Genomic DNA, 23,255 nt, shown 5'->3' with positions numbered 1-23,255 from the left:
TCGTTTCCTTCTTCCTCTTCTTCCTCGTTCGATTTTTCTTTTATCTTTACAAAAGAGAAGAAAAAATAATTGAGACAAAAAACAACACAACGGCATTTCTACTATTCCCATTTCTATTTTAACGCTAATATGTAGGACAAAAAACTAACAGATTTTCGGCATAATAACAAATCGTCGCACGCCGAGCCCGAGAAGCTGGCTCGAGAGACCCCCGTCGGTGAGTTCCGGAGCGAAAAGTTCCGCGACGAGTCGCGTTATCGGAAACTGATTCGGAACTGTTTCGTTCCCCGTGCTCCTCCGTCCTCTTCCCGCGACGATCTCGGGCCACTCTCGAGCGAATCCGGCGCGACGAAATATATAACAGGTTATCGGCTCTGGCGACCATCGTTCCTGATTTCTCGCGGACCGATTCCGCTCTCTCCGACGATGGACTCTAAAACGCGCTTTTAACCAGAGACGAGGAACGACTCGCCCTCGTCGTCGTCTACCCAGCAGCGCGAACCCCTCTCTCGTTGCGTCCAACCGATTTTTCCACTTGATCTTAGGTACACACGCTGTGCAACGCACGTAACGCACATACATGAAACGTCCTATCCAAGCCACCTCTAGCCGTTCCTCTCCAGGCGACCGCAGGACAGGACCGAGCGACCGGCCACATATAAAAGCTTATTTACTGTGAAGTAAAAATACGTGTTTCGGTTTACTTAATTTTAAATGGCGAGGACATATACTATTTCGACACGGGCCGGCGGATGGTCGTTTACAAAAGGCTGGACGATCGCAGTCGAGATTCATGCATACATCGAGATAGTATTTCTCTCGTTCGCCTAGCGCGCGGCCGGTGTCACCTGGTCTATCGGACGCCATGTTGGATTTAGATTCCCGTGAACTCGACTGATGTTCATTTTTGTTAATCGTGAGGATACGCATGATGGTAAATGCTGATTCGCAACGAGATTTTCGGGTATCGGCTTCGGAGAATGCGAATGATGCGCGGGTGATCAGGAATTCCAGCTACTTCACACTATATACATCCGAAAGGGAGAGCTGCCGTGTCGGTGGCCGACCAACGGGGGAAAGGATCGGTCGGTGATCGACGGGACGCGGCGGCTCCGCCCCTGACAGAGCTCGCGAACACAATAATTCTATTTCAATAATCGTTTTTATCATCACTATTTCACGTTTAACTATTTCCTATTGTGTAATAATGAAAGGGGAGCGTTTCTTTGTTTTTTGTTTCGGGCGGGGTTTGCTTTTTGGGGCTCTCTCTGCTTGATCGACTGTCCCTCTTTCCCACTATCTGCGAGATGTTCTGTCTTCGCTTTCTTGCTAACTTCTCTGTATCCTCTATCCATATCCATCGATCTACTAACCCCACCAAGATAGTTGCTCACCGAGCAGATCCACGTCTCGTCGTCGAAATCAACGAGGGAAACCGTCGAACGGTCTCAAACTCGAAAGGGAAAAGTAAAATGGCGACCGGACGATCGAACAGCGCCGGCGAAACGTCGACCACGCCGCGCAGTTCCAATCAAACCGGTCCCTTTCGTGCAATTTTGGTGAACCGGTGAACTGGAAGAAATGACAATTTTCCAAGATATCAAGGCAACGTTTGCACACAGGGTATAATCGATACAAGTGGTTCGTTCGGTTCGCGGAAGTATATGTACGACCGGGCCTTGTCACCAGGGGTTAACAATCTTCTCACGGCTGTTTATACAAATCGACACTTTGAAATCTACCGATCAATAATAATATACGATAACTCTTTAAAACTCGAAGCTAGTGTAAAACAATATATATATGTGTATATATATATATTTATATATTTATATATTTATAGAAACCCGTTCTATAAACTTTCAAAATTAATACGCTATTCAAGACTCCACTAACATTACACCCCGTACATTAGAAAGCTTCATGAAAAGAAAAGAAAACTCAGAAAACAAAGAAAAAATATAGAATTCCGACAATCGAAACGTGGCTCATCATCTCTCTCGCTCACTCTCTCTTACTCTCACTCTTTCTCTCTCCTACCGTCGATCCTCTCTACCTCCATTCAAATCCATCCATCAATCTCTTCATCCTTCTCCCTCTCTCTTACTTTCTCTTTCTTTAAAACGAATCCGTTTCAGTTTTCCAGTCGCTGGATAGAAAATCTGCGCTCTTAATAATGCGTGTAAAAATTGAGGTACGGTGTGTATATCTGTTTAGCAGTTTGTAAACTCTTGAAATTTGCGAGGTAGTCTTGTGTGTGTAGGGCGCGTCGCGACGCTCGCGGCCGCCGGGGCGTCGATCCTCGGTCGCCGTCGTACCAGGGTGGACGATGAAGAGAGCCGCGCTGTCCGGCCGCGGATCGGTCCCTCGCGTTTCTCGGTTAGAAAAGTGGAAAAAAGCGGAACGCAGTTGGTGAGACGAACGTATTCGCGCGCGCGCGCGCGACTTCGACTCGATGCGAGGGACCGATCGCGACTGAACGCCGCCGTAGAAAAAGGGTGGTTTGGGCTGTGCACGTGTGTGTCGGGGGTTGATCGGACGACGGCGACGACGGGGTCGTGGAACTGCGTCGACGCCTGTGACCCGGCGCCGCGGCGACGCCCTTTTCAGTTTTTAAACAAAGAAAAAAAAAGGATCCCGTGGTCTATTGTAACAACTATTGCACTTATATGATTTGCATATTATCGTCGATGTGTGAACGCTTTCGCGTCCGATGCGGCGACACGTGTCGATTATGTTCTCACGGCAAAGAAAACAAAAAGGAAAGAAAAGAAAAGAAAAAAAAGGCGGAGAAAAAGATCGGAGAAAGACTGTTCTTCTCGCGTTTGTTATTATATTCCTTGGTTTCCTTGTTTCTGGACACCCTTATTCCTTGCGGAATTCTGTTCTTCTGTTGAAAATCCCTTATAGCGTTATGTTACGTTTAATTAATAGGTACGTTTAAATGCCATCAGGTTTCCATATTATTATTAATATGCGTCTTGTAGTAGTCTATTATTCTTAACTATCGGTATTACTAATTAATTATTATTAAACATCTTCGCTTCATAGGTTCTGTCTCTCTCCCGGAGTCTCCTTAATTAAGTCCTCTCCGTTTTTCTCGCTTTATCTCTCTCTCTCCCTCTCTCTGCATGTGTGTACTCTTTTTTTCATTTCCCTTCCTTTCTTTTTTTTTCTTTCCCCCCACTGCGATATTTATCATTTCGTCGGTTTAAAAAATAAAAAACAAAATGAAAAGATTGACAAAATATATATGACGTTATCGTTACGTTATCGGTGTAGATATATATAATATCTATATATAATATAGCTTTCTATGGTAAATCTGGTTTCGTTTCAATAACATTCTTAAAAACGCTTATTACAGGCGGAGAGAATCGGTCTGTTTCTTTCCTCTTCCCTTCCTCGTCCTTCTTCCATCTTCCTTCTCTCCCACTCTTTCTTCCCCTCCTCACTCTTTCTTTATTCTGTTCATTCAGGTTTACATCATGCATCGTTTCCCGCTAATTATCGGTCTGCTCGTTTCTTCCATTTTTCTTTCTTTTGTTCCTGCATGCGCGACGGTACTTTTTGCTGCTTTACTTTAATGCGTGTGCAAAATGTGTAAAATATATATTATATATATATATATATATATAATATCTATATATTTCCTATTACTTGTGTATGTGTATCACACCACGTTGTTCTGCCTGTTTGCTGACTGATTTATTCTGCTCGGAAGAAGATGTTGATGATGTGCACATGAAATAAAAAAGATTTCAATGTCTCTCGTTCACCTTCTGTTTCCTCGGTCTATTTCCCTTTACACGCACGGCTTCTCTTCTCTTCTCTTCCTCACTTCCTTCTGATCTCCTTACTCTTTTATCCGATTGAATCCATCATCATCGATCGCTGCCACTTTCATTAATTATCCTTCGATCTTCACTTTCCCTTCCTCTTTTCACCGCAACTCTACTTCTTTCCTCTTCCTTCGCGTTCTTGCTCCCTCTCCCTCTCTTTCTTTCTCTGTTTTTTGTTCGGAGTCTCTGCTTGATCAGGAATTATTTTCTCGTGTTCAATCGGCTGCTTTTCAATTTTACTCCCACTTTTCGTCTCATTTCAAATGATACAGGGCAATTCCTCACGTTCATCTACTAAATTTCTAAACCGAATGCCGTCTACCGGGTGCTCTCCCTCCAGAAGGAGTAACGACAAAAGATTTCGTTTCACTTTTAGACAATTTTTTCATACGCCGAAACAACGATTCGAAACATTACATTCGAACGAATTTTAATTTCATTTTTGAAGAATTCCGAAAAAATATTCCTGGACGAACGATCTTTCCCACGGTCGCGAGCAGAGAAAACGCTTTCCCGTCCCACTGCTCCCCGACGACGAAAGGAACTCTCGGTGCAGAAATTTAGCTTGTCTGGAGGGAAGCGGCCCGTTAAACGTAGTATATTTTTTTTTTTCATTTTTTTCCACTGCCTTACATGCCTATGTACTTTAACCTCTATGTTTTTCTGTACTTAATGATTATCCATATAGTTATGTAGTTTAAACTTTAAATATTATCCACTAAAAACACCGTAGAATTTCCTTTCTCCTTCATTCCGTTTTCAATCGAAAAAATCTTTTTATGTAGCATATCTCTATACAATCGTGTTACGCGTGTGAGTTCATGTTAGCATGTACGTGTACGTGTGTGTATATTTCGTGTGTACGCGATAGTGAAGTCCGAAAAAGTTCGTGAATTAACGAATTATTAAAAAAAAAAACAGAAAAAACAAAAAAGGAGAGTAAGCTAAAGAATTTTGTTCTTCTTTTAAATGTAGATTCTACCAAAGACGATTAATAAAGTAAAAAAAAGAAGTTAAGACAATTCGGGTGAAAAAGGAGTTTAAAATAACGGCAAGGACGATAATACAAGTAAATTCGATTAAAAACATTGTAGAATAACACCGAAATCGTGGAGGAAAAGAACTGAAACGCGACGTCATATAACAATAATTTTTCCGTGAGTTAGCGATCTAATTTTCTTTCCGATCGTTCACGAGTTTGAAAACCGGGAAGCGGACGTTACCCGCCGGAAATGCATACACACGCCTCTCTTTTTTCCCATAAAATGTCCAAAAATGTTTTCTGTTATGAAAACAAGTACTTTTCCACGATTCTGTCAATTTTGTTTTCGAATTACTGTCACGATCATCAACGCGTCGAATCGTTATCCCTTCCCGTTTTTCGAATACTCAAAAAAAAAACAAAAATAAAAAGAAAAATTAAAAAGAATAAGAAAAAAAACACACTGGGCCTCGACGGTATCGCGCAGGACTGTTGCAAAGAAAAGACTCGAAGAAATCGAATTAAAAAAAAGCGAAATAAATAATAATAATAATAATAACAATAATAATAATAATAATAATAAACGGTCGGTAGAACGGTCTTGATAAGGCGAAAATGCATCACCGGAAATTTACGAATTCCTCGGACCAAGAAAAAAGAACGATGTATTCTTCTTTCCATGTATATGTTAATGTCTGAATCCCTTTCTTTTGGTCGTTTACGCCATCATTGTTCACGGAATTCACGAAATTGTGTGTATAGCAAGAAAAAAAATAAATCATCAATCATCGTTACAATCATCATTACAATCATCATCATTACAATCATCATCATCATCATCATCATCATCATCATCATCATCATCATCATTAATCATCATTAATCATCATTAATCATCATTAATCATCATCATCAAAATCATCGAAGACACAAAAGAATATATAGCGGGTAATAGTAGTAATAGATAGTAGTAATAGTAGTGTAGTAGTAGTAGTAATAGTATAGTAGTAAATAGTAAAGTATTCGATAGTGGTAAGTGATTATATAGTTAGAAGGTTTTTTTTCTTTATAGTAGAATAGTAGCAATTAAAAGTAAACTAAAGTAGACAAAAAAAATGAATTAATTACGGTGAAATTATCGTAATCGTCGGGGGTGTGGGGCGTTTCGCCTTCGTCACGATGCTCGCGGTCCGTTCAGCAATCGTTTGCGCAATTTCGGGGGCGGACCCTGGAATTCCAACCTCCATTCGTTTCTTCTTTTTCTTTGTTTCGCCCATTTATTTTGTTCCCCTTTCACGCCCAGTTTCTATTCCTATACCCGTGGTCTCTCGCCGTTCTGCCATTTGATCAATGATGGAACGTATCGATACACGTATACACGATACATACGTGCACGTACATATACGTTTACGTTTAGTAACGTATGTTGAGAATCGGAACGGTCGTGACGAAGGTTCGGCGTGCCCCGCGCTAGCGCAAAAATTAAAACGAAAAAAAATCATTATACCCAACGTAGCGAGTGCGAAGCAAATGCAAGCGCGGAGGCTGTCTCCGTCGGCAATGCGCAACCTCTATATTTATTTATTTTAAATCAAGAAATAGAGTGTTGTTTCCATTCAAGCATGTGTGTTATCATCCAGGTAACAACTCTGTCGCTCGTACATATACGTATACGTATACATACGTATACGTACACATACACATACCTCTTTTCGTATTTTCCCTCTTTTTTCTTTTGCTTTTCAAATATCAGCGTTTAGTTTCCGTTTTGCTTTGTCTGTTTTTGTTTGTTTATTATCGTTGACATAAATTGCGTTCTCTTTTTGTTTTGTCCCCATATTTCTGGTGTGTCCCGGGGAGGGCCGTAGACGGCACCTCGCTCTCGATCACCTGCGAATAAATCGTGTTGCTGCGGACAGTCGTGTGTACCGTACACCATCGTCACGGTTCTGTCTTTCTTCCGGCTTTGACAGCGAAAAATTTGCGAGTTTCGTTCGTTTCGCGCGCGAAAACGGCGCCGTGCCGTTTCTATTTTCCATTTGTGCCCGGTTAGTTGCCGTTTCTTCGTCCCTTCTTTTCCCGTCTTTCACTCCCACAATTACATGACAGATCAAGATAGATTTCTCTGTCCGGTCTTTCTTGTTCCTCGTCTGTCCTCTCGCGTTTATGTGTCAACCGCCATCTTTGCTATCCAAATCTTCTTTCCTCACATTCCATTTTCTCGTTCTCTCCACACAAAAATCCCGTACCGTCTCGCTCGGCGTGCGTAAAATAACGTTTCCTACGTACATCGCTATATTTTTATATTTATAATATAAATGTATGAATAGTAATTAGTATGCGTGTGTGTGTCGGCGGTATGCGTGTAGATAAGATTACATGTTCGTTTTCCCGTTGCTTTTCCCATCACTCTCTCCTGCGTCTCGTATTTCCCTGCGAAATTGCATGTCTGCGTTCGATGAAGTTCTATTTTGCCTGAAAATATAGTCGGCCAGGCGCTGTACACTGGCTCGTACTGGACTTCCGTAGATCCTTCGTACATCTTTTCGTCGTTCGCCGCCCTCTTTCCCAACCCCGTTGCTTTCCCTCGTCAAGAAACAAACTTTCCGCATACGTATCCATTGAAAAAATGAAATTCGCCCGCTCTCTTATTCTCGAATCCGACGATTCGTCGTTAATGTGTTTTTCTTCTTCCGAACCGTTGCGGCACATTTCCTTTCGCGTTTCGTCGTCGTATGCTGCGGCGCCGTTCTCCCGGGAACGAATCCTTCCTTTCCTTCTGCTGTTTCAGCTCGCGATCGGCTTCCGAAGTAACGAGGAAGCTTAAACGAAGACGAAACCATTCGTCTCTTTTCTTTCTCCTTCGTGAACGGAGGAAAATCACACACACGCACTTGGAGGCATTTCTTCGCGCGTTTTCGGAGTGTCTCGATGTCCCATATCATTCTGCTACACAGACATTGAGTTGATCTTTCGTTCCCGCTTCTCGCGAGATATTTCCATTTCTTTTCTTTTATTTGTAATTCCATTTTCCTCGTTTCAATGGCTGGTTACGCTTGTGTCCTTGGACATTTGATTACATTCCTATCATTATTCTCCCGCTTCGCTACCAAGTCGTTTCCATACGGACTGTTACGTTTTTCTATGAAGAATACTCGTTGAGAATCTCCCATTATCGTTACACTTGACTGACAAGATATTATCCTACAATTTCATTAATTCTGTGTTCCTATGGTTTGTGCTTTACGACGCGTGTCTACGACAGAGTAATCTAAGGATGTAAGAATCATAGTCCCCTCGGTAGATAAAATGGTCCCGCGATCATGGTTCCTTCGGATCGAACTAATAATACCGAAACTTCCCGTTTTCTAATTTTACCAACCCTACGAACAGCTTTTCGTTGTTGAACTCGGGAACTCGCTTGCGCTGTATGCGATGTGAGTAATGTATGCACATTGATCGGTATCGACTTCCTGTTGCGAGTGTTGACCTGACCCGAAACGTTTGCCGCCTGATTTCCCACGAAAAGGAATCGAACGGAATGATCGATCACTGTGTCTTCTCTCCCAGTATTTTCGTTCGCGTACGCATGTAATATAATTCGTTCTCCGATCGTTTTCGATCCGACTATTTATAACCCTGTTGTATCGCGTGTCTGTGTGAACAACAAGAGCACAACGGCGTGCGTGAGTGTCGCGCGTCTGTGGCGGTGACGAGCGCATGAAAAAATCTATCACGAGAAAAATGAAACTAGGCATAGATTAACAGAACGGTCGCGTCAAAGAAACGCGCAAATCGAAATTCTAAACTGTCCGTACGGTCAACGAAATAAGAACCGAATAGCGCTAACGAAGGTAAGCGAATCGAACGAACTTCAACGATGGCTGTAAGAACTATATTGTCATTAAACAAAGTCTACAATGGTATTCAAAAATGATTCTTTTATTGTTCAAAAAAAAAAAAGAAATAATGGGGAAAAGGAGAATCGAACAACTAAGTTTGTTGCGCGATCGCTAAAACGGATACTTATCACCTAAAAGAAAAGAAACAAAAATCACGCATCGTCTGTGTGTGGCATCGAAACGGTCCTATCGCGGTTCGAAACCGCTCGTTCGAAGATTGTAAAGGAAAACCCGCGAAATGTAATACAGAAATCTCTTATCCCTTCTATCCTTGTTAAATATTTTTTTCCTTTTTCCTTTTTTTGGTGTGCCCTGTGGCACCGCATTTTTTCAATTTTCCTTTATCAAACTTTCTCTCGTATCTATCATTCTCCTTTTCCTCTGCTCCGCTGGGGTGGTCTTTGCCCGTGCAAGAAGCAACGGTACACGCGCGTCAACTCATGAGGTAGCGAACTAGATGAATGAAAATATCGATCTACCCTTTGAACTTTCCCTGCTCGCTAAACGAAACGAAACAAAAATCACGTGCCTCTTCTCTCCGTCTATTAATCTGCATATGCGTGCGTTTGTGTGAGCGTATGTATGTAAATGTGCATACATATACATATATAAATATATATATATATGATAATACACAATAGATCTGTACGACGGGTGTGTACGTATGTATGAAGGTGTGCATATGAATGATTTTCTTCTTCGATCGTCTGAAAACTCCCGGGAACGGCTATTTTGGGTTTTAGTATTACTCATCTCGCCTCGACCAGCGACCGGTCGATCTTCATGCTTCTCTCTTTAGAACATCGATCGTCGGTCGATTCTTACAGGAAAGCACTGATATGACAGCACACCAAAGGCTCTCGATAACTATGATATAATATTCTTCTCTATTTCTATATTTAATCTATACATTAAAACTTCTTCCTCATCGATCGCTTTCCCTCTCTGCACGTGCACTCTCGTCTCGCTGGCAGTGTATGGACAGCCTTAAATGGTACTTATTGCTGATCGAGCGCGGATCTATAGGTGTATCTCTCTTTCTCTCTCTTTCTCCCTCATCACAAACGGTCAACCCCTTTGTTCCTCGGATCCTCGGCGTTCGCGAAACGCGCAGCTGGTTTTTGCCTTTAAAATCTTCTATCTCTTCCTATCTTGTTCGCGTGTGTTCGTCTTTTTCTATTTGTTGCCCCTATTTATTTCTATCTTCTTTATACGTTTGCTTGTTACGTTACATTATAACCGATCGATCGATGAAAGTGTTCATCTTTGTTCTGTTTATTACAGGATATCGTTCCGTTGGCGAAGTTGTACGAGACGAGAGTTACGACGACGTGCGTCGGTACGCGGCCCCGCCATTTTCCCGTTCGGCCGGCAATGGCGGACCAACGCGAACGGAGGAAGAAATTAGCACACGGCTGGTGTGAACGACGCTCGACACATCTAAACAAGAAATACTCCTTCCCTCATTCGCTCTGTCTTCCACGCATACGCCGCAAACTGCATCTCCTGTCTCCCTCTTCCAGCTTCACCGCGGGTGTCGTCCCTTTTTTGCATCCTCTATTTTTGTTCTTTCATTCCGTTATCATTATCGTTATTAATCCGTAATAATTCCGAGCTGTAAAACGCTAATACGATTTCTGCTCTGTGTGGTCATCCCGTATTTTTCCGTTAATTAGTTTAAGCTTTACATATAATATATATCTATGTACAACAAGTGTATAATGTATAATTATGTGTTTACTATATATGCATACAGGGTTTCATTTCTGGGTTCTTCAGGGGGTGGGGGTGCAGGGTTAAATTGGTTTCTCTCTGGGGGAAAATCAGGGGGGCACAGGGGGAGGTATATGTAAATGCAGTGTAGAGAATAAGTTAGATACCCGCGCGGTTTTCATCATAATGCCCATTATTGGCAACAATAGAATAATAATAGATAATATATTAAGACTCCGTCGAAACGCGTCTATCACTCCGGTCTGCTCTGTTTTAAATTCATTCTCTCGCTCTCACGCACGCACGCACGCAAACATGCGATCGTTGTCTCTATCCTTCTTCCTCTCACGCGTTCAAATTCATTTACTCGTTCATTCTCTCGTTCTTAACACTGATCACCCTACGATTAGATTATGCGTCTCATTAATCCCACGCATTCGTACCAACACACTCGTACACGTTCATCCCTTTTTTCGCACCCGCCTCGACTACCCTCTTCAAACCTTAACGTCCCCACTGACACAACACGCCTAAGCTTAATCCGATAATATTTATCTGTTTTTTTAGCGATATCACTTGAAACCTGTCACATTAACAATGCCCAACTGTTTACAATAAGGCCCTCGTTTACCGCCATCGTCAACTTCGCTCGAGACCACCGTGAAACGGTCTAGAAACCTTGTCTCCTCCCGAAGACGATTTTCCCGGGGAAAAAACACGGAGAAAGTGTCTTCGAGAATGAACGTAACATTTCGTTTCGCTTCTTCGTCTCTGGTAATGTTCGGCGTTGAACTTTCGACGAATACTTGAATCGCTTCGTGAAAAAACAACGCGAACAACGACGGAAACGAAGAGTACCCGGACCCAACCCGGTGTCTAAATTCCGTTGGCGGTTTAAATCGCGATCCTAAGAAATCCAGCTGCCGCTGAACTCCGCCTATCTCGAAATACTAATACTAAAGCCCAAAATAATCTACCACCGTTGATTTTTCATTTTTTCCCGGTGCGTGTTTCCCTTCTTTCTTTTCTGTCCTGCTGTTAGCAACAAGATGGCTTGCGCGAAATTAGCGGCCGACGCCGTGCAATGAATTCTGTTCGAATTGTAGATCCGATAATGATAATTAATCCCTTACCGCTATTCGCTAATCGTTTACCGCCTACGAAATACTCGACAAAGAAAAGAAAACAAATAGTGCTGTGTCGTCTAACCTGCTGCATGGTCTCCGGCCGAAGGGACGAAGGATCTACCGTCATTGCCCCTCTACGACCGTTTTCGTATAATCATTCTTGCTATTGTTAAGTTGCGCGCGGAGACGATCCGAGAATCGCTCTCACGTTCGTATATATTTATATATATATTTATAATATATCTATATAATATCTATTTATATGCTTATAGTATACAGGATTGTGTTAGATCGATAACGAACCGAAACGATCGCGTCGCGTCGCGACCGCTTTCTGCTTATGTGTTTGTTTCTTGTTCAATGCGTATATGTCGGTGTAACGGGACCATTCTGGGCCGATCCCAAAATGGCGTGCAACGAAGACAATTTCCAACAGTGTCCACAAAGTGACTGGATTATTATCATGACTGTTATTATTCTTGTTGTTGTGTCTTGCTGTTGTTGCTGCTACGATTAACTGTTGCTGGATCGAACGGTACAACCGTTTCGCGTAGACGTCGACGACGGTGAAAGCATTCGTAAAAGCAAAGCTGGGAAAGATTCTTCAGCAACGGTGATGCGGTCTCTCTCTCTCCCTTCGACCGATAAAGACATCACGAAACGGTAAACTTTGTTCTATCAAATTTTCTTCCTCCTTGCTTCGCGAATTTCCTTTTTTCCCTTTGATTTTGAAGATTCTTCAGGGGGCCGGAAAAGTGAGTACAGTTTTCATTTCTCTCGTTTTTTTTTTTTGTCGAGAACGTGTTACTTACGCGTGTCACGAGAGCTTTCGTTCGAACGCGTCGAACGGATATGCTGGTCGAACTGTGAAGGATGTATTGTCTGAATCATTTGAAACCGTGTGCGCAGAAATGGAAGATCCTGCGTCTCGTTTTAGCTACCTCGGTGCGGCGAATGGTCTATAAAAGATCTATTTCTCGCGTCTAATTCCGTAGCTGTCTTCCACTTTGTTTTCGTTGCGCCATGTTTGCTTCATCGCGAATCGCGTAGCCGTTACGCGTTAGACGCGCCTCTCTTCTTCCGTTCGTTTTGGCGAATTTTTCTTTTGTGCTTGTGTGGCGTTCCTTGATCGAGAGAATACGATGATTTCTCTCTATCACTCCCTCTCTCTCTCTCTCTCTCTCTCTCTCTCTCTCTGTTTCTATCTCTTGCTTGATCTCTTCGATCCTCTTTCTCTCTCGATTCTTCGTCCATCGTCGGGCCGGTTTCTCCTTGTGAATGATTGTTTCCTCTTTTTCCCTGTTCTTCGTTTTTTCTTTCCTCTGCTTCGTCGGCCATGCAAACTATTATTCAGCTTTCTGTTACTCCCGGAGTTGTTCTCCGAGAAATAGATTCCGTAAAAAACCGTACAAAAGATCGTGTTCGCTATTCTATGTAGTAAGAACGTGATAAAAAGGTCGATAAAGGCTTTAACAACAGTCAGTCGGAGATACGTTGACGATATTCTGGACGTTTCCTGCGAAAGGAAAGAAGCTTTTTGTTTCATTGTTACTGGTTTTTTGTGTGCTTTCGTCGAGGCATGCATACGATCGGTTTCTTAAAGTTGCGCACGAAATGCGGGTTTTGTGCTCTCCGGTAAGAAAGATAATCGGTGTACGTCTCTCTCTCTTCTTTTTCTCTCCTTCCCGTCAACGAATTATAATACTCCGGTTTCTTACTGATTTAGTCTAATGTTTTGTAATTTTTTTTTGTAATTTTTCTCTTTTTGGTTTATTTTAGAAAATGCTCGTTACGATCATCATCTCATTTTCAATTCTTCATTTTATAGATTCCTCTTCTTGATTCGCCGGATATACCTTAGTTTTGTGTGTGTTTATCTCTTAACTTAAGCCCCGAGCTTACTTTTAATTTCCTCAATTCTAAATCGATAAGCACGATTTCCGTTTTCCTTCTTTTTCCTCGGTAAAATATTCTAGAATACTAACATTTAGATTTAGCGATAAATCGATTTTGTACATTTGTTTGTTGGTATTTTGTTTCCTTACCCAAGTAGATTAAGTTAATCATCCCCACGTCCGTTAATTCACGCGCATTAATAATTTATAACGTTTAAAAATCTCTCTCACTCTCTCTCTCTCTCTCTCTCTCTCTCTCTCTCTCTCTCTCTCTCTCTCTCTCTCTCTACTCATTCTTCCTCTCTTCAATTAAGTTATTCGTTTTAATTATATTAATAATTTCTACTTAGATCATCAATCTCTGTTTTTTCTCAATTTTTCATTTCTTCTCTTTGTTACTTTGATTTGTACATTCTCCGAGAGTTCGAGCGAGCTTGTCCCCTCAAAATTTTTTTTTCATCTGCGAAAAAACCTCTCTTTAAATCTTTCTTCCTTTTTCTATCCTTCCTTCATTTGTTGTTTTTGGCGTTAGATGTGCTGTGTTGAGGAATCGTCCGAAAAAGTAGCTTCTTCCCGTTCTTGTGTTCGTCGCGACTGATGTACTTCCTTCTTCCGCATGGACAGGGTTTCTGCTGGTGTCGTTGCTGTCTGCGTTTAGTTTTCTTCGTTCTAAAAATTCGTCTCCGAAATTTTGCTTTTTCTTGTTCCTTCGTCCTCCTCCTTTTCGTGATAGGGGTGCAAGAAGTGTGAGCGAATAATGAAGTCTTTGAGGGTTTCTTTTTAAGTTTCTTTTCTCGTTCTCTACGCAACAGGCTTCCAAAATGTTTACATTTTTTTTGGGGTATTTTTTGTTTTTTTTTTTAGTCCGAAATGTTAGTTCAAAAATGTTGAGCAACGAAAAAAATGAATCAAAGATCGATGAATCAGCGAAAGGTACTGGAGATGTGTCTGTTCACACACCGCGGGGCAGATTTCTCTTTTTTTTTGTTCTTTTTTTCTCACTTTTTCTTCGTACATTCGTTCCTTTTTTCTTTTTTTTTCACGAAAAAGAGATATTCCGAAAAAGGGGTGGGGCGATGATCCGTCGTTGCCGCGGGACGAAGTCCGTTTTCGATCGCGACAACGATGCATTTTGCTGAAGAGAGCGATTGTGTTGTCTCGTACTCGCGTCGTGTTTTTTGGTTTCTCTCTCTCTCTCTCTCTCTCTCTCTCTCTCTCTCTCTCTCTCTCTCTCTCTCTCTCTCTCTCTCTCTCTCTCTCTCCGTCCGCTAAAAATTTCACTCACTGAATAATTTTGACTGGTTTCCGCCGAAATAAACGAATTTAATTTCAAGAACCTATCCATTCACGTGCGCGTGTATCATTTCAGGAAAAAGGAGCGTCAATTGATAATCTCGAAATAGCGTAAATGATTTTTTCCTCTGTTCGTGGTATATATCGAAGCGAATCATTGTTTTCTTCTTTTTTTGGGTAACGGTGAGACAAAATGGTGATGGTGATGGTCGATAAAATAGCTGTACGTTTTCTTCTTCGTACCATGAATTATCTGTTTGCTGCATGCTTTTTCTTCGCGATGATTGCTTGCTGTCACTTTGTTCTGTTTCCTCTTCAATCCGTTACTTTCTCTTCTGCGTGTGTCTCCTGTGGAACGGCTACTGGTTTTTTACTGTTGTGTGCGTTAAAAAAGACTGTTTCAATTTGTTCCTTGGCACTTTCATCGTATTCTCGATTGTTTCCGTCCTATATAAAATTGTTTTAATCTTCGTATCTTTTTTTTTTAATTCTCTTCTTTTTACCATTCCTATTTTTTTTCTTCTTCATCCCTTTCATTTAAATATTTACGCTTGATAAATAAACACGGTGGTGGGGGGCTGCGGGCGAGGATTGCTTTCCGGGCGGCGACAACGGACGAGAGAAAAAGAGAAAAAAATGAATCGTGTCGCATAAAACTGCGAGCCCGATCCCGTCCAGTTCTCGCTCGCCGACGAAAGGTGACGCGGTCCTCGCCGAGCGGGCCCAGCGCCACCGTTTTTCTCCAAATATATTAAATATATTATACAATTTATCCGACTAAAAATCTCCTTTATTCCCCCCTCCCCAGTCCCAAGTGACAGGCGACAGACGCGCACAGCGCAAAAAGCTGCGCGCCGTCCCGTCCACTTTTTTTTTAATCTTCGATCTCTCTCCCATCGCTACACATTTTTTTCCATTTTCTTCGTTTTCATTCATCACGTTTTTTTTCTTTTAAATACGAAAAACACTTCGCTTCGTTTCTTTCCATTCTCTCCTCCTCCTCCTCCTCCTCTTCCTTCGTCTCTGTTTTATTCTCTATTTTAAAAACATCGTTTACCTTTCCCTTTCTTCCCTCTTCTCTCCTTCCCCCTCCCCTCACTTAATTATCCGTCCTCCATACACTTCTCGCCTCGCTTTTTCAATATCGTTAAAATTCATTAAGTTATTATAAAACATCTAACAAAAAAATTGAAAAAGAAAGATTCACTTGGATCTCCCCAACAATGTATCAAAAATAAACTTATACTCTTAGATTCATTTTCTTTCCACGTACCGTCTCTTTCGTCAACGTTCTCTCTCTCTCTTTCTATAATCCTTATCCCTTTCCTCATTAACTCTTTCGCGTGCGTAGCTCATATCCGTTTCTCTTCTACATCCCGTTTCTTCGTTCGAAATTCGATTTCTCGATTTCTCGTCCCGTTTCGTTCGGCGCTCGTCCATCGTGACTTCCGGCGAAAACAAAGACACCCTCCTCTTCATCTTCACCCGCGAGTCACCCTCTATCCCCGATATTACGGCCAACATCCGATAATAACTTGCGCACACCACGCGAAAAGTCATTCGTTCGTATCTCACTTGCCTCGTTCCCTGCTCCTCGATCAACGAAAATTGTAACACGCCATATAACTCTTTGCTTTCCCTCCTGTCCTGCACCGTTTCACTCACAAAACTTGTATTTATCCTCTTTCCCCTTTCTCCTGTCTTCCCACCCACTTCTTAAACTCGTCTACCTTTGTACTAAACGCATACCGAATGCCGTGAGTTCTACAACGACGGTCGGCTTCGTATCCGGTCCTGCGTTTTCACGCGGCGACCGGAAACGGCCACCGCCGTCGAACGTGGAGCCTCGAGGAACGAGGCTCAACGTTCCTTTTTCGAGCGTCGACGACATGCCACGGGAACCCTCGGGAATGCATATTTGTACGACGAATTTTCCATCGATCCATTCGAGATTAAAGAATTACAAACGCGAGTGGGTTGCGCGAAGGTCGTATCGAAAGAATGTTCGACGACGAACGATCATTGATCCCGTGGATTCTCGCGGCACGCGATCGCGCGTCATGTCAGTCCGTAAATTTTTCGATTGTTTCTTTCCTGTTTTTCTTTTGTCACTCCTGTGGATCGGCGAACGAGAACCACACGGATCCCGCTCGGTCAGATTTTTTTCATGTCAGTTTCATACGCGATCGACCTTTTCGATTTTTGATTGGTTTCGCTTTTTTCTTTAAAACCAGAACTTAGATTTAATGGCTGCACTCGATCGATCACGGACACTCCGTCGAGGCGACAATTTGCTCCTTGCGAGCTTTACGCGAATATTCTACTATTTTTATTAAATTTCAAAGAAGTTCCGTTCAAAAAGTTCAATTCCTCGATGGTCCTCGACCGGAATTTTCGAGATCGACGATGGCTCAGCTCGGCCGATTCGTCCTCTAACCGCATAAACGCGCGAACAACGAGTAACTGGACTTCAATTTTCGGCTGATAGAAAATTAGTAGTCAGTCTAATACGATGATTTGTCGAGTCCACATTCCGCTCTATGCGAATAACGGACGAACAAAGCGAGCGAACCGTTCGTGCAGCGCCGGAGTGTCGCGACGATATCGGCGCGAGTTCCATTGGACGAGCGGTGAACGCGCGCGTGTTTATCTATATTCTAACACTTTACCAACTATATGTATCTTATATACCGTAAGTAAGATAGGGGAAAAGAAAGTAGAAAAGAAGGCAGAAAAAATTACACAATTTACAAAACAAAAAAAAATAAAGGATCATCGAGAGATAGAGTTTTCTAAAAATTCGCGTCCAATCGTCCGGGCAACTCGCTTGCGATATATGCGCGGTTAACGGCTACGAGGCGAAGAGCGATGACATTTTTTAATCCCGTGGTACAATTTGTCTCGTTTTGTCGAGTGACAATTAATAATCGTGCGACCATCAACTGACTCTGTACGCGACGAACCCTATCGTTCCTGGTCCTCTAGTCGAAAACAAATCGACCTTCACCTCTCACCACCCCACTCCGTGTTTTCCTTCAAGTTTCCTCGATAAGCCTAAATTTCGCGCTTTCCTTTGCCGTCTACATACGCCTAAATCAGTAAATTAATCGCTTATCAATTAATAGTTATTATTTTTAACACACGCACACTCACACATTATTACATCCATGGTAAAGTAAAAATCCCTGAAAAAGTTTTAGTCGCGTCTTGATTCGTTCAAATTTCTTTATCGCGTCTACGAAACTCGTGTTTTTTCTGACCCCCGCTGTTCTCGCTACTAAGCTCTTTCATCGAGCGTAAATTTCATATGCCCCGCACACGGTCGCTTTCTCATTCTCCCACAAACGTCCTTCCTTCCGTAGCACGAAAAAATGTTTGTATCCTCGACGATTAGCATTCACTGAACGTCCGAATGCGATATATCAATCACTATTTTCTTCGATCGAAAGCGACTCTGATGACGTTTTCGTCCTCCGTTCTTCCTCTTTCCTCTCTTCCGTCCGTCGTGGGTGCTCTCCGCTGCATCCTTTCTTTCCCACTTTCCACACTGTCGCATACGTCCAACGTTAATTAATCCACTCGTCGATACCCCGTGGTCAACGCGCGAACGTCTTTCAGATACCGCGTCCACCACCCCTCTCGCAGTGTTGGCTCTTGCAAGGAACTTGAGGCGACCGCGTTGCGGCGCGACTAGTCTCGACGCCGCCCCGTCGACGCGTTTTCACTTTCACTAATACGAAAAGAACTCATAATCGCTTCTTTGGTATTATAACGGCGCGAGAGCGGCTAGTGGACGAGCGCGGTGATCGGGGGGGTTGAAGAGCGTCTGCCTTTGAAAACTCTTGTCGGCTTACGTGTACGGACAAACTGTAGACCGTTTTCATTCTCGCGTTCGTTCCATATTATGTGTGTGTGTGTATCTATATATATGTTTTATATATATATATTTATGTACCAGCCCAGGTAGCAGGATGATTTTTCATAAAACAGAGCTCCGAAAACGACGTACAAGGTTTGTGTTAATTAAACTCTCGTGTTCTTGTAAATCGTCTTCGGAATTCTATAGTGTGGAAAACGATTCTGCCACTCGGAATAGTATTCGGTTCCACCTTTTTCTAACAGAAAAAGGGGAAAATGCGGTTTATTTCCTCGATTTGGTACAACATTGCCTGTGATGAATCACGTTGCTCAGATTGACCAATGGAACCACGTGGACACGTGAGACCACCGGTACCGGTAACAACGCGACTGGCGTCCGCCACATTGTACCAAGTAGAATGTACGTAGTAATAGTAAGTAGTTTTATTAGCAGTAGCAGTAACATGTATAACATAATTGTGTAATCGTTACTTATTCCTTTCTTTCCCACCCTTTCTTCCCACCTTTCTCTCTTTCTCTCATTTTCGCTCTCTTTCTCTCCCACTCTCCTCTCTCTATCTCTCTCTTCATCCCACTCTTTCTCACTGTCTCTCCCACTCTTTTTCTCTCTCCATCCTACTCTTTTCTCTCTCTCTCTCTCTCTCTCTCTCTCTCTCTCTCTCTCCTACTCTCACCTCATTCATTCCCCCTCTGCCACCCTCTTTCACCGACTCTTCCTCTCTGCCCCCCCCTCTCTCTCTCTCTCTCTCTCGCGCGCGCGCTCTATGTTCTCTTTCTCTCGGTCTCTATCTTTCTCTCTGTATATTATTATAACTTTAATATTAGGTAGACTTCTTTCATCATCATTTCTCATAAGATTAGTTGGTTTTTCTTTATGCTTTCTCTCGTTCCGCTTTTCATTATCATTAGTTAAATCTTTAACCGTTAATGAATGAGGTAATAAGGTTGTGTATGCTTTGTTATTTTCTTTCTCTTATCATCGTATTCTATAGATCCGGTTTCATCGACGAAATGGTTTCGTTTTAACGCTGCGAAATCGATTCGTTCGAGTGTCACCCGTCGCTTCGGCCACGATTCGAGCGGACTCACGACGAAACGCGACACGTCGCGCGTAGAAGAGGTGAGAGGACCTGGGTGTCTATGAATCTATCTATATTATTCTCGGCTGTGTTCGTGTCATTGTCTCTATCGGCAGAATCGAATGGTTAACATTAACCAGCTCAAACAACTAAACAAAAAGTCTCTCTCTCTCTCTCTCACATCGTCTCGCGCGTGCCACATTTTTCTTTGAGAACACACATGCGTTTCCTCCATTTGGTCCTCCACGTACGGTGCTCGCGTCGCGTGGGACTCTTCTAACCGCGAGGAACTCGAGAAACTGATGACGCGACGCGAGACAGTGGGTGATTACAATTGATGGCGATTGATGAACAATGAAATTTTTTTAGTCGTTTCTATCTGATAAACGTATTGCGTGAAATGATCAGTTGCTATTGTAAATATTGTGGTTTCAATGCGTTCATTCGAATTAAATGGAAGAAAAGGAAGAAAAGGTTGTGAAGTACGCCATCGATCGTAGCCACATGTCTGACTCCCCGTTCGTATATGAATCAAATGGATGAGGTTTTGAAAAGTATCGGCTACTATTGCGTGACAGTTTGACGTGTATCAATGGAAAGATTCCATGGATGTAATACGCGCATCGCTCGGCCGCTCCGTGAGCAATCTCGAAGGTTACGTGCCCCGCGAGAAGGAGGTAGCGGCACGTAGCCTCTTGTAGACGAGAGAATGTCAAAGCGACGAGGCCACCCCGCCGAATAAAACGGATTCTGTGAGGCGTAAGTCGGCGTCAGATTATGTTTCAGTGACGTTACTGAGACTGAGGTTGTTGCTGGCTCGATGGCGATGAGCTGGATTGCTGTGGCTGCTGCTGCTGTGTCGTTGCTGTGCCACCTTGCTGAGACGTGGCACTACCGTCTCTTCGAGTACGAGGACCACCTTCCTGGCTGCTACCACGACCAGCGCGCGCAGCACCTGCTCCAGATGCACCTGGCTGAAGAACTATGGAGCGGATTCTTCTTTGGGCCGACTGTAAAATAGTAGAAATCATTGGTTAGATTGATTTTTTTAAGAACAATATTCGATGAAATGTTTATAAAACACTCGCAAACAAACTGTACATTTACTGTGTGCGTCAGGTTGTTGAAATATTTTATTTTTCTCGAATGTTATTCAGTTGCAATTATATAGAGCTTATTTCATTATACAAATTATAATTGTTATAAATAAGAATAATTTAGTAAATATATTAATGTATTAAACGAGTAATTTTTCTATCAAGAGATTAAAAAAAATTTTGCATTGTATTAAGATGCATTTTTTGTGTTCTATTTTTCAAAACCTTTTCTTAATTATAATATGAGTGAAGTAACTTATTTATATTTTTAAGTGTTGACAAATTTTCTTGCAAATATGTGTGTTAAAGATTTGAGAAAGAAAACGCAACGAATGAATTACCTGAACAGAGAAGAAGGGGCCAATTATGTGGACGGTGGCCTCTTCGTCGGCAGAAGGCGACGTGGACTGCTGCTCCGATAGTTTGATGACACTTCCGGTAACGCGTTGCAATTCCCTAACGTTCTGGCCGCCTTTGCCGATGATTCGTCCAACTTGAGTACTCGGTACCATTATCTCGATCGTTAGCCTGACATCCTCGGTACCGGAGGCAAAACCTTCTTCTCGCATCTTTTCGAAAATCAAGTATTGCGCCTGAAAATGAAACGCGCGATTCCACGATGTAGTTGCTTGCGGAGCATTCAAAAATTTATTCTCGAATATCAGGAAGAATGTTGAAGGTTGTAACGGGACCAACGTGCACAGATATGTAAATGTGCCATCAGTACGGGAAAACACCTTCATTTGATTTTCCTGCCCGATCTAACCCGATGCTAATATAAATAACGAAGCATCTGTTCAAATGAGGCAGGGGGATAATGGATAGTAGAAGAAAAAAAACTTCCTATTCTACGTTACAGAACCGAGACGATTTAGAATATTTCCCATTGATAAAAGGGGACTATTTCCTAGTCGCCGAGCCACGCCGGATTCTGTTCTGTTCTGTATCGTTCAAGCACTATATCTTGCGCGAGTTTTACTAACATTCTCTTCACATACTATAGCATTTTTCTTTTCTTATTATTTTCGTTACAAAACATTTAAACACTTTATCGTGCAAAAATTAAAAAAACATGTGCAATTATATATAAACGACTAAAAGAACAGATATTTCTTCAATTTTCTCAGTAAAAGATTACAACTAAAATACTGATTGGAATGACAATTATCGGTAACTTCTTAAAGTCACGCTCGCTTACCTTCCACTGAGACTCCGGCGATCCAACGATGGTCACTTTCCTCTCAGTCTGTTGCTCCACGGGCTTTTCTTGTTCGAGCGGCGCGATTTTCACGCTTGCCCCGGAAAATCTAATCATATTTCTGATGTGTGACCCCCTGGTGCCGATTATAGCGCCTACGCTACCGTTAGGAATGTAAAGAAAAACAGTCTCTTGGGTGTCAGCGGCAGGAACACCCTGCTGAGTCGGCAAACTGGCTTGGTACGGATAAGGAATGGATCCGGAGCCGTATAAAGCGGGACCACGTGAGCTGTATCCCATACCCGCGGTGGACATCATAGCCATTGGGTGCAAACCAGGGAACATCATACTCTGAGGCTGTAATAGGACCATTGAAATTCTTATTAGCTTCCTGAACCTCAGATCTTGACATTTTTTCTTTAACACTAGAACTACCAAGCGGATCAAACTGACCTATTCTGATTTCTTCTTTTTGTAATTATAAAAAAAAAAAATACAAGAAAGTCTCAATAGATACACTCGTGAAGTTTCTATAGAGGAATTGCAAAAAGTCAATTTAATTGCTCGGTAGTTTTAGTGTTAATAAAAATACTTATAATACTCACCGTCATCGCCTGTAAGTCATTCTCATAACTCTGGCGCAATTTGCTGGAGATCATAGACTCAGCTTTGCTCATATTATCGATACTACCCTTGACTGTGATGATACGTTCGACATTGAAATTGTTAATGTCGTTAATGCTGCTAACAGTAATCTTTGTATCTGTGTCTTGCATAATTCTCTTGATCGTAGTACCACCTTTTCCGATTATTCGGCCGATCAAGTTGTTGTGTGCGAGAATCCTCAAAGTAATCTCGGTGCTGTTAAAATACAAATCATCATATTACACAAGATATTAACTACAAATGTATACATGGATAAGTTATGGAAAGTAAGTTTTATGTAAAACTACATAAGCTAGACTAATAAAGGAATATAAGAACAATGTAAAGAGTTAATTAATAAAAAGAACTTTCAAATTTTAGCATTGACAGTATTTCACAGAAGAACTCTTCAATGATAACTTTCGATTGGCAACATTTCGTTCCAATCATTAAATTAACCAAATATTTTCCAACAAACGATATCTTACTTTTCCACTAATCCATCTTAAAATGAAATTTGCCTGATCCCCCAAATTCACTCTACTCAATGATCTAGCGGCTCAACAAACATTTCGAGGAAGCGAATCAGAACTCACGAGTCGA

The 23,255-nt window shown here is 42.1% G+C and overlaps 1 protein-coding gene across 8 annotated transcripts in view; it reads right to left on the bottom strand.

The window, feature by feature from the left end:
- Positions 1 to 13,307: 13,307 nt before the first annotated feature.
- The window catches only part of LOC116424756 (IGF-II mRNA-binding protein), a 76,843-nt gene continuing 66,895 nt past the window's right edge, over positions 13,308 to 23,255 (bottom strand). For all 8 annotated transcript variants that reach the window (XM_031971560.2, XM_031971563.2, XM_031971561.2 and 5 more), the window contains 4 exons: positions 22,613 to 22,868; positions 22,008 to 22,364; positions 21,151 to 21,402; positions 13,308 to 20,722 (listed from right to left, as the gene is read on the bottom strand). In XM_031971560.2, coding sequence (XP_031827420.1) covers positions 20,504 to 20,722; positions 21,151 to 21,402; positions 22,008 to 22,364; positions 22,613 to 22,868 — 1,084 coding nt within the window. In that variant the 3' untranslated portion in view covers positions 13,308 to 20,503. The remainder of the gene's footprint in view (positions 20,723 to 21,150; positions 21,403 to 22,007; positions 22,365 to 22,612; positions 22,869 to 23,255) is intronic.

The sequence above is a fragment of the Nomia melanderi genome, chromosome 5 (genome assembly GCF_051020985.1).
Source record: "Nomia melanderi isolate GNS246 chromosome 5, iyNomMela1, whole genome shotgun sequence".
Classification (NCBI taxonomy): domain Eukaryota; kingdom Metazoa; phylum Arthropoda; class Insecta; order Hymenoptera; family Halictidae; genus Nomia; species Nomia melanderi.
Note: the sequence above shows the minus strand (reverse complement) of the source record. Positions and strands in the feature narration are given on the sequence as shown.